The 20,332-nt window shown below is 30.4% G+C and overlaps 2 protein-coding genes across 9 annotated transcripts in view; one reads left to right on the forward strand and one right to left on the reverse strand.

Annotated features, from left to right (window-relative positions):
* LOC127724051 (syntaxin-binding protein 5-like) overlaps positions 1 to 5,087 on the reverse strand; it is a 102,092-nt gene extending 97,005 nt beyond the window's left edge. For all 5 annotated transcript variants that reach the window (XM_052230828.1, XM_052230827.1, XM_052230826.1 and 2 more), the window contains exons 1-2: positions 4,885 to 5,087; positions 4,678 to 4,775 (exon numbers count right to left, since the gene is read on the reverse strand). In XM_052230828.1, the coding sequence (XP_052086788.1) occupies positions 4,678 to 4,775; positions 4,885 to 5,019 (233 nt within the window). In that variant the 5' untranslated portion in view covers positions 5,020 to 5,087. The remainder of the gene's footprint in view (positions 1 to 4,677; positions 4,776 to 4,884) is intronic.
* A 284-nt stretch (positions 5,088 to 5,371) lies between these two features.
* Positions 5,372 to 20,332, forward strand: part of LOC127724061 (oxygen-dependent coproporphyrinogen-III oxidase-like) — a 29,829-nt gene continuing 14,868 nt past the window's right edge. The window contains exons 1-5 of one of the 4 annotated variants that reach the window (XM_052230850.1): positions 5,372 to 5,705; positions 16,839 to 16,916; positions 17,652 to 17,718; positions 18,808 to 18,891; positions 19,983 to 20,033. In XM_052230850.1, coding sequence (XP_052086810.1) covers positions 5,704 to 5,705; positions 16,839 to 16,916; positions 17,652 to 17,718; positions 18,808 to 18,891; positions 19,983 to 20,033 — 282 coding nt within the window. In that variant the 5' untranslated portion in view covers positions 5,372 to 5,703. Of the gene's footprint in view, positions 5,706 to 16,570; positions 16,695 to 16,838; positions 16,917 to 17,651; positions 17,719 to 18,807; positions 18,892 to 19,982; positions 20,034 to 20,332 lie in introns of those variants that run through there. The other 3 variants (XM_052230851.1, XM_052230852.1, XM_052230853.1) reach the window with 3 other exon arrangements.

Genomic DNA, 20,332 nt, shown 5'->3' on the forward strand with positions numbered 1-20,332 from the left:
GACAAGAAAAATTAACATTATTTGTAAATACAATTGGTATTATATATGAAAATATAGAACACAGTTTGTTTTCCTGTACAGTCATGCCCTGTCTACTGCTACTTAAAAAATTACGAAAACATTAAAAATCACAACTTTCAACACTAACAAAAAAAGTGGGTTTAATCATCCAATAATCCTTTAATTAATACAGGTCTTATTAACTGCATCCTTTATGCCATTTGTGTAAGATATAAGAATCAAATGAAAGCCCAGGTAAGTTCACTGACTTCCATCACCTCCTTTTAATCTAGATGTCTCCCACTTAAAATTAAACATAGTAACTTCTAAGACTTGGGTATTATTAAATCTTCTTATTGATCATTTTGATAAAAATTCTCATTTAACTCTTTAATTGAAAATTTCTATTTGTATATAGATTAAGGTACTTATTTAGGTTACATACATTTTCAATTAAAAACATATCTGCAGTAGTTTAAAAGATTTGTTTTCTTCAATAAAATGTATTTCTTAGAGCTAGAGTATTTCCAAGCTTTTATAATGTTCATTAAATAAAATTGAAACCAAGACATGAGTTAACATGAAAATATGAAGTACACATGTACATATTATGTACCTTTGTGAATAAATTCCAAACAATGTGCACTCCACACTACATTTCAATCACATACTTAAACTTCAAATATATATACATGTGCATCTTTCAAATGAAACATTTGTGGCTAAAATTTACTATATTATAGACTGAAAAGTGCTTCTTAATGCAGCATCATTAATTTGGTTAAACTTTTAGAATTGGATTAATTACCTTGTTGAAAGCTATTGGATTTAATATGGTTATTATGAAAGATGCACCAACTGCTTTAAGAACAGTGTCCTCATACATGTCATAGGTACATGTATATATGAGTTCTCAATGAACTAAAACATAAATCTGGATATCTTTCAATAGAAAATATAAAAATTCTAACATCAAGAATATGTACAAAAGGAATATAATAAAAGACAACACTGTCACAGTCTCCAGGCTGGAATGGACAAAAAAAAACATCACAGAATGAAGATACATGTACCAGACTTATAATTTTGTACGCCATACATGTGTTTCACTTACAAAAAGAGACTCATCAGTGATGCTTGAATAAAATATAATTTAAAAAGCCAAATAAAAAAGAAGTTGAGGTGCTTCAAAATGACTATGGGCATGGTGGTGGATCAAACGAGGCTAAGGGAGAGTGATCTATATAAACATGATAAAATGTTCAGGTTTCTGAAACCCTATATTTCTATTGTATTATTGTAATTTGTGCACTTTTGAAAATTAAATATTGTTTAAACTAAACAAGCCTACAAATTCATGCGTATTCAACTTCCTTTGTGGGTGGCGGATCAGAAATCAAACAAATGCAGCGTAAAAATCATAACAGCATTTACATGGAAATATCAATAAAAAGCATGATTAAATTATTGACTTATTTTATACTACATTAAGTTTATACGAAGAAACGTTTTTTTAGAAAGAAACTGATATTATTGTCTACCATTTTGCATAATCTAAGTCTCTTCAAAGACAAATGAGCTGAACAAGCAGTCCTACAATCTCTTTTGAATTACAGAAATCAATTAACATTCTCTATTTCACTACATGCATTTGTTTTAACTTGACAAGAAATCGGTTACAAAATACTTCTCAAACATGCAATGCTGCAATCAGACTCGTCCCACAAACTAATATACTTTTATTGTTGCAACCATCAATATTTAATCTGAATAAAATTAATAAATGAAAATCTCTAATACATGTACATGTACACATGATCATCTAGTAATTATTTAAAGCTGAACAACTACAAGCTGTCGAAATGGGAGAAGTTGAAATGAAATGTACATACATGTACATGTTCATGGTATGCGTCAATACTTGAAAATTGTTACTCATATTGGTTCTCTAGATATATATTAATGCAACATAAGCAAACGGTTGGTAATTGTATCCAGTTTTGCAAATTATTCAGGTAGATTAACTTAATGAATATAAGTACATGTACATGTCAGAAGTAATTTTTTACATTGCAGTAGTTTACCCTCATTTTTCAAGTGGCAGTCCATACATGTATTTCCTGCCCTTCAACCGAGTCAACCCTTATTGCAGGACCTATTGTATGTTTTGTTAATTTGCTATCATCCTGAACATGTATGAAATATTTGCCTCTGGACAATAAACAAAAAACAATCAATCAATTGAATTCTAGGAAATTTCAACTTGACAAGTACAGAGCAAAAAACCCCAAAATATAATTACAAGATGCAACTAGTGTTGAAAGCTGAACTTTGTTTGTGTTTGATAATACTAACTTAATAGGTACATGTATAAAAATAAAATTGAGAATGGAAATGGGGAATATGTCAAAGAGACAACAACCCGACCAAAGAGCAGACAACAGCCGAAGGCCACCAATGGGTCTTCAATGCAGCAAGAAAATCCCGCACCTTGAGGTGGTCCTCACCTGGCCCCTAACTAAAATTGTGTGCTAGTTCAGTGAGAATGGACGTCACACTAAACTCCAAAACATATAAATGAACTAAAATTTAAAAACATACTAGACTAACAAAGGCTTGGGACAGGCGCAAAAATGCGGCGGGGTTAAATGTTTTGTGAGATCTCAACCCTCCCCCTATACCTACATTGTATGTACATGTACATGCATTTAAACTAAAATACATGTAACAAATGAAAAATATTCAAAAATTACCAATTAGTTGATAAAAATCTTCAATTCTAACTAAGATACTCTGTACAAAAAGAGATTTTACTTGTCCATGTACAATGTATATAGGACAAGTCACACACTAGCACATTTTGAAGTTCAATGAACTGTGAAATCTGGGTCAAAACCCTTATTTGGATATTTTTTTAGTTCACATCACAATGAACAGACATGGGTATAGTACTTATATGTAGTTTAAACTAAAAAGTCATGAAAGTTGACAAGTTGAAGACCATAACATCATGGTAAACTACCTTGGGGTGTGCACATACAGAATACACCCAACACTCCCCTAAAACCTATTCTACAATTTAGTCATGACATTAATACATTATAGAAACAAAAATAAAGTACCCCTTAAACTGGACTGCACTCCTCTCTCCACAAACTGTACATCCACATTTGTAGTCAGAACACTAAAGTATGTAAGTAATGGCAGTCATTGTAAATATGTACATGGACATTGTATTAGATCTGCTTATTTAGTCATCCATGGATATAATTCTAAAAAGTTTTATTTTGATCTCCAGACTTATCAAAATTTTTTAAAGTTTCTGGACTTGCCAAGCCTTAACCTAATGATTGATTGGTGTAAAATGCCATTTTCATCACTATTGGCTATTTTGTGGCAGTCAGTTTTTTTTGGTGGAGAGATTATTGAGATAATTGCCCAGAAAGAACCACAACCTTTCACAGGAAACTAAACCCAAGTCCCAATGATAGTATTACTTCAGTGTTGTAATTTATAAATCCTATGATGAAACTTCTGTTACAATGAATACAAATCGTCATGTGATTATGATACATGTAATTGTTAAACATACATACATGTACAAGTATATGTATGACTGTACAATTAAAATTAGAAAAGGGAAATGAATGTAACATATTCTTAGAATAAGTACATGCTCATCAAATGCATGGCTTTACACGTTTTACAGGGAGAGTAAAATTTATGTGTGTATACATTTTTTGTACATGTACATGTAGGTAAAGGCTTAGATTGTACTAATTATATATAAGATGACAACTGATGCCCCAGTAACATTGACAAATTTGTATTACATGATGTACATGTATATACACTTTATCGCTATTTGTCCGCCATTACTGGATACCAGACAGGTTCCCATAAAATTTTGACGTCACAATACAAAATATCTGACGCCACAATGGAAAAGTGATTGTTATATGACGTCAATTGTTCAAGCGGGACATATTCTCGGGTCAGCCGGGAATAGCGATAAGGTGTATTGACTAAATTTATTTTTTTTCTGGATTACTGGTTATATATATATATTGACATAAATGTATATGATAACAGCATTCCAATGATAATGAGCCTATAATCAGCTGATAATATTTGATTATTTTTTTTTTAGAAAAGAAGCTTCAATTATAATTTTGACAGGATAACAATAAGTGACTTATTTAAGAATAAACTGGCATGGACAAGGGTTTACACTTTTAATATTTCAGTGCAACTATTTTAAAAAGAATATCTCCATGTACATGTGTTTAGATGTATATTCAAATAATATAATCTGAAAGGCAACTCTCTTGAATATACACATGTATCCCATATATTTTAAATTAGATGAACATTAGTTCATAAATGGTAAAATAGTAAATATTTATTGAGTTCAAGGCTTTGTTGACCCTTTAGTGCCTCATGTACTTCACTCATATTGTAATATTGATCCGAAAACCTCTACTATATGCTATCATCAGATTTTTTTTACAACTGTCAATATTTTAATGAAATGCCACCTACCTTTTCAATGTCAACTGTTTCTCCTTCCATTACCTTATAAGTAAATAATCCAAATATATTCTAACAGCACTTATCCCAAAAAAGCATGCTTGAAAAATAATGAAATACATGAACAGTATTTAAGTTTAAGGATACAATCTGAGCCAGCCTGTTTTTGTGCCGATAGCAAGAAGATGCTGGACTGGATCAAATGCTACTGCTGTTGGTTGATAAGGAAATCCATGTCTTACAGTCTGTAAACAAGAAAAAGACGTATATATATAAACGGAAGGCAAAGAAATAAGAGAGAAAAATGATTTGAAAGGTGGTACAATCAGATGCAAATGATGTTGATGAACTTACGTTGCAAACTTGAAAGTGATCTGTTCGTAACGTCTCTTCGATCTCATTTTCTGATTTTTGCTGAGCGCCGACAGAGAATCGTATGCCGTCGAACACGCCCTTTATATTAAATTTCTTCTTGTTCATTTTAGCCATTTCCAATAAAATCTCTGTACATGTAACGAGCCGTTGACACGTTCTTCCATCTTGCTGAATATTATTACTTGACAGACAGGAACCCGGATGAACATTGAGTTATGCTCTAATTATCAAATTCTGTTTTCATAAAATACAATGTATTCACAAAAACGAAACAAAAGTTTAATCAGGTTCAAACAATTATATAATTCTAAAAAATACAATATTATCACAATGCAAACTGAATCATTCATATATATTATCAATGATAAAGCTTAATTCATAAAAACGACAAAACAAAGAATTGATGATGGGAAGAAACTAAAATTCGTTTCTTTTATATCAAAAGTGTAATTTGTAAAAACAAGATGTCAGCCCCCATGTAACAAAATAAACATTAAGAAGAAAAAGAGATTCCAATGTTTTAAAGACAATGATTGGTTTTTAAGCATTATACTGCATAATTTCTACGAATATTTATGCAAAATTATTGAATTTGCGTATATGAAACTGTTGACAACTGCAATTAACTGTATAGTGATTCGGACATCCGTGTTATTTATCACGTAAAAGGTGAAAGGGTAACTGATTACTTCTATTGGGGTCATTACACGTGTTTCTTTCTAGAGACAATAGCTAAGAATGTTTTAATAATAACTTCATGATACATTGAAATTTTCTCAACAGCAGCTTTCTGTGGTCATGTAAGTATATTGTAAGGACATGTATGTAGATCTAGGGCCAGTAGGGGTATTTGGATATTAAAATTGCTACATATTAGAAGGACGGTCTAATAATGGCAAATGAACCTGTTGCCATTCCATATCAAGATCAGGACACAAGCAAAGAACTTTTTTACTTAAGTAAGGAAACGGGGTATCTGGTCTGTTCGCTCCCAGAACACATTCGCAACCTACATGTTCGCACCCACACGTTCGCCCCCTGGTTTCATTCGCACCCTTTTTTTCTATTCAAATACAGGTTGAATTATTAGATGTATATTCAGATGTATGTATCAAAATATTTATATATTCATGAATAAAATTTCGTAAATTTTTAAAATTAAATATTTTTTAGGTTGACTAGATGATTGATTATTAAAAGTTAATTATTGATGATTATCATGAATTGTTATTTACAAAGCTAATTTGGTATTCGTCCATGCTAAAATTACTGTTGGTTTCCCCTAACCCTGCCGGGTCAGTTTTCCTCCTCCGGGTCGATTTTTTTTTTGAAAAAAAAAGTGTTGCTCTGGTTTCTTTTGACAATTTTCAATGATGCTTTTTAAATTGTCTGATAATCTCTTAAAGTGTGTCAACATTGCTCAATTACCATTCCTTTAGTATACATTGCTCATACCACAAGATAGAATGTAAAACAAGAATTTACTGTCAGGTTAACAACAAAATTCTCTGTATAGACATGATAGAGAAACAAACTGATTTTTCACCAAAAAATAAGATTAAATAAAAAGTTTTTCCTGACTGCCAGGTCTTAATTACTTTCACATGTTAGGGGACATCAACATTCATTTTTCCATAGCCTTATTGTTATGTGTTTGGCAATCATGATTGCTGTTACAACTATCTTTTGTTAAAAGTAAAATACAAGTAGTTATCTTGATAGGAGTAAAAACAATGAAGATTTTGAATGGAAAACATGAAAGATAATTGTTGTTAACAGTTTTGCCCCTTTGAATTCGTGTTTGTTTGGACAAGTATGATAATTATACAACAACGCCAAACATGGTAGGGGGATGGATGTTGGGTCCTTCATTTCTGTCTCCTATCAATTTTTTCTTTATTCTTTATATTTTAGCACCCCATTATCCTGTAATTTTATTTTTGGCATATTTTTCTAAAGTGTTGGTCCACTATGCTCTATTATGATAAACCCATCCAGACCCTCATTGTTATGCGCCTAATAAACATTTCGTCAAAATAATTGACAAAACCTGTTTATGTTTTTAGAATGTCACTTTACTTTTAAACAATAAAAAACTAATTATCTTTATTTTACAGTTATATGCTAACTGAAGCATGATTAAAAAATTATTCAAAACATAACCTTTAAAAAGGGTGCGAACAGACCCAGGGTGCTAACGTGTGGAGTGCGAACACGAGAGAGGGTGAATGGGAGTGAACATGATTTTGGGCAAAGGACCCGGATTCGCAAAAAAATTTGATTACTTTGGCCACTAAAAATACTGACGTGATTTAATGACATTACACTAAATATTTGTTAATAATAGTCAGTGTATCATCATAACATTTTGACATTAATGTCCATTTTTACACCACAAAATTTATTTCCAGTAACTCGTTAAAATTTTGTGGTGTCAGAATATAAAAACAAACCTGTGTATCTGAAGGGATGGCTTGACGTAGAGTTTATTTAAATCTTTCCTGAACTTTGATGAGTATCTTATCTTCATCCATTCATTTCAATTACATACGGTGTATGAAAACCAACCTTTCACTCATGATTTAGTGACTTAAATATATAACTTTTTATCTCACCTGGCCTGAAAGGCCATGTGAGCTTTTCTCATCACTTGGCGTCCGTTGTCCGTCGTCGTCTGTTACCTTTTACAAATATTGTCTCCTCTGAAACTGCTGGGCCAAATTTAACCAAACTTGGCCACAATCATCATTGGGGTATCTGTTTAAAAAGATGTGTCCGATGATCCGGCCTGTCAACCAAGATGGCTGACATGGCTAAAATTAGAAAATTTGGGTAAAATGCAAGTTTTGCCTATTATTTTGAAAACCGCTATGAAAAGAGAAAATGTTCAAAATGTTGAGCTCTACCTATTGTTCATTTAAGTCAAAAATGTCAGACGACTTCTTGTAGGAGTTACTGCCCTTAGATGATGAATTTTACCATTTTTTTTAAATTTTGCCTATTATCTTGAAAATTATAATAGACAGAAACTTTGAAAGGCAAAAATGATCAGCAAGAAAAGATCTACAAATAGTTCAACATGGCTGAAATATTTAGTTGCCTCCTTATCAGGGTGATTGTTCTATAATGACGATTTTACAATTTTTTTACATTTTTCCCTTATATCTTAAAAATATATTAGATAGATAGAAACTTCATAAAGTAAAACTGATAAGCAAGACTAGATCTACAAATAAGTCAACAGAACCCAAATTGTTAGTTGTTTCCTTAATGAAGTTATTGACATTTAATATTTTTTTCCCATCTTTGCCTATTATCTTGAAGACTGTAATAGATAGATAGAAACTTTGAATAGCACAAACGATCAGCAAGACAGGATCCACAAACAAGCCAAATTGCCGAAATCTTCATTCTACTCAATATTGGAATTATTGCCCTTTAATGGTTATTTTTAATATTTTTTGGCATTTTTTGAGTTTTGTCTTGAAAACTATAATAGATAAATAGAAACTTTAAAAAGGAAAAATTATCAGCTGGATAAGCTCTACAAATATGCCAACATGACTGAAATTGTCAGTTAACTCTTGATAGAGTTATTCCCCTTAATGATGATTTTTACTAAAAAGTAGCCAATGTTGAAGATGAAGGTGAGCGACACAGGCTCTTTATTTATTTAGAGCCTCTAGTTTCTGATAATTTGTGTTTTATATGTGGTTAATATTCATGACAAACAATTAAAATACAGTATATTTGTTTGGGACATTTGTTTTCCTACACTTAAGTTTCTCAAGAGAATATGAAGCTTGTAATCTTGGTCATGCTTCATTGACTGCAAGTAGAATGTTAAGTTTATAAAAAAAAATGTATGATATATATGTATGAATATAATGCTGAAATTCACTTCAGTCTATTTTTTTCAATGATTCCTTTTAAATCAGGTATTAAATTATTTGTATGTTTTTTGAAACTATATGCAGATTCAGATTCACATTCAATATTTTATTAGAGTCTTATCACCACATACAAACATATATGGCCTGTTTTCTGCTCTTTGGTTGGGTTGTTGTCCCTTTGACACATTCCCTTTTTTCATTCTCAATTTTATATAATAAGATTCACAGAATAACAAACATTTGCAATGTACACATGTATGCACCAATCTTAAAAGGTTTTTGAGAGACTTTTAAGACACAATACATGTATATATATATATATATATAAAAATTTATACACATTCACATTCAGGGGCGGATCAAGCCATTTTTAAAAGGGGGGGGTTCCAACCATATGTTCCCATTCAAAAGCATTGATCGTAAAAAAAAGGCGGTTGAAACTCCCCCTGGATCCACCAGTTACATTTAAAATTTACAAAATTTTATTTATGATACATGTTTGTAAAACATTTTGTTTCTTTTAAAACTATAGAAATAAAATACTGTTTCTGCTCAATAAAATAATGTTGCATGTTTTGGCAACGACAGTAGCAACATTCTCATTATTAAATAAAAATATGAATTTTTCACTATCTGATAGTAGGTTAAAACGTTCATTGAAGGGTATAGCTTCATGTATCATGATTTGTCTTGAATCTAGCATTTCTATTTGGTAACAAGTGAATTTGCAATTGGTTGATATGTCACTGAAAGTCAGTTGTGTTGCCCCTGTTGGTTGAATGTATATCTTTATTATAAAATGTATAACAACCCAAATATATATATATATATATATATATATATATATATATATATAGTATTTATTATATAATAATTTAATTTTTGTTTAAAAATATCATGTCTTCTTAAAGTTTGATTTAATTTTAAAGTTCACCCTTGTTAAACTTCTATAGGAATTAATAAGGTAAGCAACAAATACTGTTATTAAAGAAATGATCTAATTTAATCTCTTATCACAACAATTATTTTACAGAAAAGTCTTGTTCTTTATCATGTTAATAAAGTATTAAACTGTAATCTTGACATGTGTTTGAAAAGGAACTATTGTTAATCCACAAAAAAATATACTGTCATTTTAAATTATATAACTAATATGAGAAACTTTTGAACAAACTTATTTTTTAAGGAGATAATTATCCTAAAGTGTTTTGTCACTGAAATATACATGTATGTCACTCATTTTGTGATACATACAAGTATAAGCATGATAGAAATTAAGTGTCCATGAGTAATGTTAATACTAATCAGTCTTTAATCGATTCACTTATTATTATTATACTACTGAAATAACGAGGTACAATTTGTTAGCCGGCATGACGTAAAAACAATGAGTCAAAGAATTCAACTTTATATATAAGTAATATATATAGGACAATGGTGTTATGTAAAAATTACACCATTCCAGGCCCTTTTGTTTTCCCCATAATTAATACTACCAATAATTAACAAGTTCTGGGTCCAATCGGATACCAATAGCATATGTCACATGTAGTTTCCGGTTGTATTTTCCTGTAACTTTCTGTAAATCCCTCCTCTATCAGGAGAACCTGGAATTCTTCCAGTAGATGTTACACTATAGTTATAGTAAACTATTTAACAAGTCTGTTTTCTTCCACCTCAATACAAATATAAATTTTGGTTAAGTAGTTAAAAAACTATATTTAGTTTGTTAGGAAGTTTATTGTAGTAAGAAAATCAGGATGGGTTCAAACAGAAAGATTTTGAAATCAGAGAAAACTGTGCACCTTACAATCAGCCTGACTTTATCAGATGACAATATGAATACTAAAAATAAGGCATAGGTACTTTAATTCAGTCATGGACCTACAATGTCGCGGGTGTGTTCTAGTTATATATATGCATACTCAAAGAAAGGGGGATTGCCTTCCCAAATTCACTACAATAATGAATGATCTATGAATTACATGTATTAGAAATGTTTTAAATAGTATTGGATAATTCAATCAATCTTGTATTGGAATTTGCCTTTTGTCTGATCGCTTTGTTTAGACTGACATAATTATGATGTTTAAATCATTATAAGACACATATAATTACTTGGAAAAAGGCAATGTAATTCATTACTTTCAATTACATGTAATTGAGAATATGCTCAATTACACATTACATTGAATTACTTTCAAAATTGTAATTAATTACAGCTAATTACAATTACATTTTTAATTACCCCAGGTCTGCTACTAATTGAGACTTACAATGTATCACTGTGTTTGTACTTAAATGAGCAACACAATTATGACAATTGGTGCCACATGTGGAGCAGGATCTGCTTACCCTTCTTGATATCTTCCCCTAGTTTTTGGCTGGGTTCATGTTGTTCTGTCTTTAGTTATCTACATTGTGTTTTGTGTACTGTTGTTTGTCTTTTGTTGGTTTTTATTTTATTGACATGGCATTGTCAGTTTGTTTTTCGACTTATGAGTTTGAATATTACTTTGATATCTTTGGCCTCTCTTTTGGAGTGCATGGACATAGAAATTTGTCACTTAAGATGTATTACTGTTATCAAGGTTATTGGGGTGTAAAAGCGTTGACTGAAGCACATTTTTTATGAAGGGCAGAAGTGCTTAATATTAAAAATGTGCACATGGTTAACGCTTTTACAACCCCATAGAATTATAAAAAGAAGCATTCAATTTTAATAATTACATTTTTATGCTACAACAATGAAATTAAGAGTTTTCAATGCATTATTTTAACATTGTCATGGATAGCACATGCAGTCATAGCTGTTGTATTTCATACGGAAATGAAATATGATACGGATGTGCCTCTCGATTGCTGTCAGCCAATCAAAATTATGGATTCTAATGAAATACTATGCTAACTGAAGCATGATTAAAAAATTATTCAAAACATAACCTTTAAAAAGGATGCAAACAGACCCAGGGTGCTAACGTGTGGAGTGCGAACACGAGAGAGGGTGAATGGGAGTGAACATGATTTTGGGCAAAGGACCCGGATTCGCAAAAAAATTTGATTACTTTGGCCACTAAAAATACTGACGTGATTTAATGACATTACACTAAATATTTGTTAATAATAGTCAGTGTATCATCATAACATTTTGACATTAATGTCCATTTTTACACCACAAAATTTATTTCCAGTAACTCGTTAAAATTTTGTGGTGTCAGAATATAAAAACAAACCTGTGTATCTGAAGGGATGGCTTGACGTAGAGTTTATTTAAATCTTTCCTGAACTTTGATGAGTATCTTATCTTCATCCATTCATTTCAATTACATACGGTGTATGAAAACCAACCTTTCACTCATGATTTAGTGACTTAAATATATAACTTTTTATCTCACCTGGCCTGAAAGGCCATGTGAGCTTTTCTCATCACTTGGCGTCCGTTGTCCGTCGTCGTCTGTTACCTTTTACAAATATTGTCTCCTCTGAAACTGCTGGGCCAAATTTAACCAAACTTGGCCACAATCATCATTGGGGTATCTGTTTAAAAAGATGTGTCCGATGATCCGGCCTGTCAACCAAGATGGCTGACATGGCTAAAATTAGAAAATTTGGGTAAAATGCAAGTTTTGCCTATTATTTTGAAAACCGCTATGAAAAGAGAAAATGTTCAAAATGTTGAGCTCTACCTATTGTTCATTTAAGTCAAAAATGTCAGACGACTTCTTGTAGGAGTTACTGCCCTTAGATGATGAATTTTACCATTTTTTTTAAATTTTGCCTATTATCTTGAAAATTATAATAGACAGAAACTTTGAAAGGCAAAAATGATCAGCAAGAAAAGATCTACAAATAGTTCAACATGGCTGAAATATTTAGTTGCCTCCTTATCAGGGTGATTGTTCTATAATGACGATTTTACAATTTTTTTACATTTTTCCCTTATATCTTAAAAATATATTAGATAGATAGAAACTTCATAAAGTAAAACTGATAAGCAAGACTAGATCTACAAATAAGTCAACAGAACCCAAATTGTTAGTTGTTTCCTTAATGAAGTTATTGACATTTAATATTTTTTTCCCATCTTTGCCTATTATCTTGAAGACTGTAATAGATAGATAGAAACTTTGAATAGCACAAACGATCAGCAAGACAGGATCCACAAACAAGCCAAATTGCCGAAATCTTCATTCTACTCAATATTGGAATTATTGCCCTTTAATGGTTATTTTTAATATTTTTTGGCATTTTTTGAGTTTTGTCTTGAAAACTATAATAGATAAATAGAAACTTTAAAAAGGAAAAATTATCAGCTGGATAAGCTCTACAAATATGCCAACATGACTGAAATTGTCAGTTAACTCTTGATAGAGTTATTCCCCTTAATGATGATTTTTACTAAAAAGTAGCCAATGTTGAAGATGAAGGTGAGCGACACAGGCTCTTTATTTATTTAGAGCCTCTAGTTTCTGATAATTTGTGTTTTATATGTGGTTAATATTCATGACAAACAATTAAAATACAGTATATTTGTTTGGGACATTTGTTTTCCTACACTTAAGTTTCTCAAGAGAATATGAAGCTTGTAATCTTGGTCATGCTTCATTGACTGCAAGTAGAATGTTAAGTTTATAAAAAAAAATGTATGATATATATGTATGAATATAATGCTGAAATTCACTTCAGTCTATTTTTTTCAATGATTCCTTTTAAATCAGGTATTAAATTATTTGTATGTTTTTTGAAACTATATGCAGATTCAGATTCACATTCAATATTTTATTAGAGTCTTATCACCACATACAAACATATATGGCCTGTTTTCTGCTCTTTGGTTGGTTTGTTGTCCCTTTGACACATTCCCTTTTTTCATTCTCAATTTTATATAATAAGATTCACAGAATAACAAACATTTGCAATGTACACATGTATGCACCAATCTTAAAAGGTTTTTGAGAGACTTTTAAGACACAATACATGTATATATATATATATATATAAAAATTTATACACATTCACATTCAGGGGCGGATCAAGCCATTTTTAAAAGGGGGGGGGGTTCCAACCATATGTTCCCATTCAAAAGCATTGATCGTAAAAAAAAGGCGGTTGAAACTCCCCCTGGATCCACCAGTTACATTTAAAATTTACAAAATTTTATTTATGATACATGTTTGTAAAACATTTTGTTTCTTTTAAAACTATAGAAATAAAATACTGTTTCTGCTCAATAAAATAATGTTGCATGTTTTGGCAACGACAGTAGCAACATTCTCATTATTAAATAAAAATATGAATTTTTCACTATCTGATAGTAGGTTAAAACGTTCATTGAAGGGTATAGCTTCATGTATCATGATTTGTCTTGAATCTAGCATTTCTATTTGGTAACAAGTGAATTTGCAATTGGTTGATATGTCACTGAAAGTCAGTTGTGTTGCCCCTGTTGGTTGAATGTATATCTTTATTATAAAATGTATAACAACCCAAATATATATATATATATATATATATATATATATATATATATATATATATATATATATAGTATTTATTATATAATAATTTAATTTTTGTTTAAAAATATCATGTCTTCTTAAAGTTTGATTTAATTTTAAAGTTCACCCTTGTTAAACTTCTATAGGAATTAATAAGGTAAGCAACAAATACTGTTATTAAAGAAATGATCTAATTTAATCTCTTATCACAACAATTATTTTACAGAAAAGTCTTGTTCTTTATCATGTTAATAAAGTATTAAACTGTAATCTTGACATGTGTTTGAAAAGGAACTATTGTTAATCCACAAAAAAATATACTGTCATTTTAAATTATATAACTAATATGAGAAACTTTTGAACAAACTTATTTTTTAAGGAGATAATTATCCTAAAGTGTTTTGTCACTGAAATATACATGTATGTCACTCATTTTGTGATACATACAAGTATAAGCATGATAGAAATTAAGTGTCCATGAGTAATGTTAATACTAATCAGTCTTTAATCGATTCACTTATTATTATTATACTACTGAAATAACGAGGTACAATTTGTTAGCCGGCATGACGTAAAAACAATGAGTCAAAGAATTCAACTTTATATATAAGTAATATATATAGGACAATGGTGTTATGTAAAAATTACACCATTCCAGGCCCTTTTGTTTTCCCCATAATTAATACTACCAATAATTAACAAGTTCTGGGTCCAATCGGATACCAATAGCATATGTCACATGTAGTTTCCGGTTGTATTTTCCTGTAACTTTCTGTAAATCCCTCCTCTATCAGGAGAACCTGGAATTCTTCCAGTAGATGTTACACTATAGTTATAGTAAACTATTTAACAAGTCTGTTTTCTTCCACCTCAATACAAATATAAATTTTGGTTAAGTAGTTAAAAAACTATATTTAGTTTGTTAGGAAGTTTATTGTAGTAAGAAAATCAGGATGGGTTCAAACAGAAAGATTTTGAAATCAGAGAAAACTGTGCACCTTACAATCAGCCTGACTTTATCAGATGACAATATGAATACTAAAAATCCAGGCTAAAAATAAGGCATAGGTACTTTAATTCAGTCATGGACCTACAATGTCGCGGGTGTGTTCTAGTTATATATATGCATACTCAAAGAAAGGGGGATTGCCTTCCCAAATTCACTACAATAATGAATGATCTATGAATTACATGTATTAGAAATGTTTTAAATAGTATTGGATAATTCAATCAATCTTGTATTGGAATTTGCCTTTTGTCTGATCGCTTTGTTTAGACTGACATAATTATGATGTTTAAATCATTATAAGACACATATAATTACTTGGAAAAAGGCAATGTAATTCATTACTTTCAATTACATGTAATTGAGAATATGCTCAATTACACATTACATTGAATTACTTTCAAAATTGTAATTAATTACAGCTAATTACAATTACATTTTTAATTACCCCAGGTCTGCTACTAATTGAGACTTACAATGTATCACTGTGTTTGTACTTAAATGAGCAACACAATTATGACAATTGGTGCCACATGTGGAGCAGGATCTGCTTACCCTTCTTGATATCTTCCCCTAGTTTTTGGCTGGGTTCATGTTGTTCTGTCTTTAGTTATCTACATTGTGTTTTGTGTACTGTTGTTTGTCTTTTTTTGGTTTTTATTTTATTGACATGGCATTGTCAGTTTGTTTTTCGACTTATGAGTTTGAATATTACTTTGATATCTTTGGCCTCTCTTTTGGAGTGCATGGACATAGAAATTTGTCACTTAAGATGTATTACTGTTATCAAGGTTATTGGGGTGTAAAAGCGTTGACTGAAGCACATTTTTTATGAAGGGCAGAAGTGCTTAATATTAAAAATGTGCACATGGTTAACGCTTTTACAACCCCATAGAATTATAAAAAGAAGCATTCAATTTTAATAATTACATTTTTATGCTACAACAATGAAATTAAGAGTTTTCAATGCATTATTTTAACATTGTCATGGATAGCACATGCAGTCATAGCTGTTGTATTTCATACGGAAATGAAATATGATACGGATGTGCCTCTCGATTGCTGTCAGCCAATCAAAATTATGGATTCTAATGAAACATACATGCAATGTAATTATTCAAATTTAAAAATTGAATTGATGAAATAGGAAAAAATAAGGATATGCAATTTTATAATTTTATAGATTGCATATTATTTGTCAAGTTAGAGGGAAATCTTCAGAAGATAAATTAGCCTAAGGTACATAATGGTATTTTACCAATAATTTAAATAATTATGCACAGGGTTAGTCAACTAAGGCTGTGTATGCACAGGGTTAGTTAATTAATGCTGTGCGTGCACATGAATAGTAAACCTTACACATACACCTTTAAAACTATGATGAATTACAAGGTAAGTTTATAATACAGAGGTTTTTTTGGTAAAGTACAATTTAAATTGTAAAAAAATATGGTTGAAATAGAAAAAAAAATATGACATTCTATTTTCAGTTTTAAATAAACCCTTGTTTAAAGTATTGTCTGTTTTATTTTGTAGGATGAGACCCATACAGAAGATACAGTTCTGTATTAGACAGTTTTCTAATTTAAGATCTGTACCAAAATCTTCAGCATGGTATGTCTAAGGGTTACTAACTAAATCAATTATTTAAAAACTGTCTTTTTTAAACCAATTTCCTGCAGCACTGTTAACTCCAAAACTCTGGTCCCACTGTCTTTAAACCTCATCATCTTATATGCAGAATTTCCTGTAATTGTAATAATGTAGGGTAAATTTTTGTTCATTGTGCAACCCTTCCAATAATAAAAGCACAGCATAATTTCAGAATTTGCTGTAGTTTGTCGACAGAATTTTGAATATTCAAAAAAATGTTACAAGATTATTTCATATTTTTGCTCTTGAAATTATAGAAGTGATAAAATTTTCTGGTGCTTATTTTGCATTTTAAAATTTTGAATATCAAAACAGCAACAATTCATTACACAAGATTTATATAGTAGGATTTAATTCAGGAGTTCAATGCTACAGAAAGTTGGTTTAGAAAAGATAAAAAAATTTGGATAAATCCACCAAATCCTCAACTGAGATTTCAGATTATGAGTCAGTCTTGTATGAAATATTATGTAAGTGCAATGAAAATATACATGTTCATGTAAGAAAAAACTTCTTTTTTTTTTAGGCCTCACCACAAAAATTGTTATTCTATTGTACAAATGTATGAGAGTGTAGAATGTGCCATTGAACAAACAGTGAGCTTTTAGCTAATAGTTTTCTTTTTTGGTATTTGATTTAATGAAACATAATGTATATAAAAAAATCATTTTTTTCCCTCCTTTCTCTATTTTCTAGGAAAACATATGCTGCAGTGGGTGCAGTATCTGGATCCCTGTTTGTTTATTACCAGCAAAGACTAAAGGTAATATATCCCTTGTGGTTAAAATTGATTGATTGATTGTTGCTTGGTTAACACCACAGTTAAGAAGAACATATGTGATAGAACTAAACCTTTTCCATTTTGTTTCAAGAAGTAATTAGAAAAATGCTGATAAAAATGTTCAAATTTTTAATTTTTAAATTTGTATAAGTATCAAAAGTTCATAAAAAGTTGTTTTTCAAAACATTTTTTAGCAGGAGAATATATATTGGAGATTTGTTTTTTATTAATATTGAAAAAGTTCATGTACTGCGTAACATTATCTATATGCATTCTTTGTCTATTTCCATTTATCATCTTGTTACATGTATCTATTTATAGGAAACCCACTCAGTATCCTTTCATGCAATGTATAATTTTCAAAATTGAAAATTGATTTTGAATTTTAAAATCAAAGTCTTTCATTCTTTTTTAAATGTTAAACTATTTCAAGTATTCAATTGATTGGATCTACAATTTGTTATTTTTATTTTAAATGCCTCACATAAAGAACAAACAGAATATATTCACTTGACTGTATATGGATCAATCAATGATAACAATGCAGACAAAAGATAACAAATGGTCAAAGGGGAGATAATCTGTTATTATTAAAATATTGGAATTTATAAAGTGAAAATGTCATGCCTCTGATCACACATGAAATGTAGAATCTTCCAATACAATTTTTTTTGTTTTATTGTTGCATATTGGTTTTATTTTTGATGAGCATGCAACTAAAATTGTGGAAGTGAGACATAGCAATTCTACATTCCATTTTTGTAGGTATCGTCAACATATGGGGACAGTCTGTGGTTCAAGATTTTTTAGACATCAATAACTTTGTCAAACCTTCATGGAACTTTATGAAAATTTAACAGAAGCTTTTTAATGATCAAAAGAAGGTATCCAGAGTCAAATTTTAATTTTTTTTCGAGACAGCATGTTTCTTTTTATGTATCTTGTTATGTTTTATTTTTACTCTCACTGAACAATAAGAAACTGGATACAAGAACAAAATTTTTAGTAAACAAATAATAATAGGGTAACAATTATCTGATAATTCAGAGGATATACTTTTTGCATATTTAGGTCAATGCAGCAAGTTTCAGCAGTTCAAGAATCAAGTCAGCATGGATGTCAGATCCCATTACAAGTATCGAATTACTGGAACAGGTAAATATTATACAGTACTGAAAGTAAGTGTGTAATAAGGAAAATAAGGATGAAAATCAATATGACAATATAAAATTAAAAAAAAATTAGGGAGACACTTGCTTATTGTCACCCATTAGCAAAAAACTTTTTTATTATGTTTGTATTTGGCTCATATATGAGTTGGTGTAAAATATTGCCAAAATCATCTTTTGTCTATCATCCTTATGTCTGTTCTGTGTCATAAACTTATAAAAGAAATGTCAACTTAAATCGTTCTGCCAATAGTCTATTTGCCAAATATAGATTTGATTCTGTTATCACTCACTGTTTACACAAGTTGTTTCCCTTGGCCAGTTGTAGACTGGTTCTAAATTGAACAACATTGCTGCTGTCAAATAGATATAAGAAGATGTGGTATGAGTGCCAATGAGACAACTCTCCATCCAAGTCAAAATTTATAAAAGTAAACCATTATAGGTAAAAGTACGGTCTTCAACATGGAGCCTTGGCTCACACCGAACAGCAAGCTGTAAAGGGCCCCAAAAATTACTAGTGTAAAACCATTCAAACGGGAAAACCAATGGTCTAATCTATATAAAAAACGAGAAACACTTATGAACCACATCAACAAACGACAACTACTGAACATCAGAATCCTGTCAATGCATAGAATTATAAGATGAAAGATATACAATTGAACCTCGTTATGTCGAGGTCGAAGGAACCAGACCAAATTATTCGACTTATCTGAGGTTCGACTCATCCCAGGTCGAATGTGTCGTCATAAATTTGGAATGCATGAAATATGGTATGAGATTTATGTAAACTAGATACTTTTAAATCATATGCCAATCTTTTACTGAACTTTGGGCAAAACTGCCATTGTTAAGAACAAGTCTTTGGTTGATTTTTCGGTAAGCAGGTTAAATGTCAAGGTCACATTGACTGAAATTTTAGAGTTTTGTTTTAGGACAGTATCTTTGAGTACTAAATCATATCTTTACTTATCTTTGGTGGATAATGTGCCTTGGAGTGAAAAAGACCCCTATTCAGTAATTGAACTAAGTGACCTTGAATTAATTAACAGTTATTACTGACAATCTTTTCAGAATCCTGATGGGATGAGATACAAAATGGAGAAAATGATCATGAGAGTTCAGGTAATTAAAGCATGGAAATCAAAAATCTATCAAAAAACTTTGATATCCTTGCTTTAAAGTTTTCTCTGCCATTTGCCTATGCATCAGTCTATCCATAAAACATTTCATTATCATTTTTCTCAGCAACTACAAATCATAGTTACTTGATATATGGTACCAATATTCATCTAGTTAGGCCATACTGTATAACACCTTTTCAGGTTCTTCGATGTTCTTCTTTTGGTTTGCAGAAAACTTATATCTTTAAAATTTAATGCACAAATATGAAATTATCATAACATTTAGTCAATAGTATTGAG

The sequence above is a fragment of the Mytilus californianus genome, unplaced genomic scaffold, assembly GCF_021869535.1.
Source record: "Mytilus californianus isolate M0D057914Y unplaced genomic scaffold, xbMytCali1.0.p SCAF_14, whole genome shotgun sequence".
Classification (NCBI taxonomy): Eukaryota; Metazoa; Mollusca; class Bivalvia; order Mytilida; family Mytilidae; genus Mytilus; species Mytilus californianus.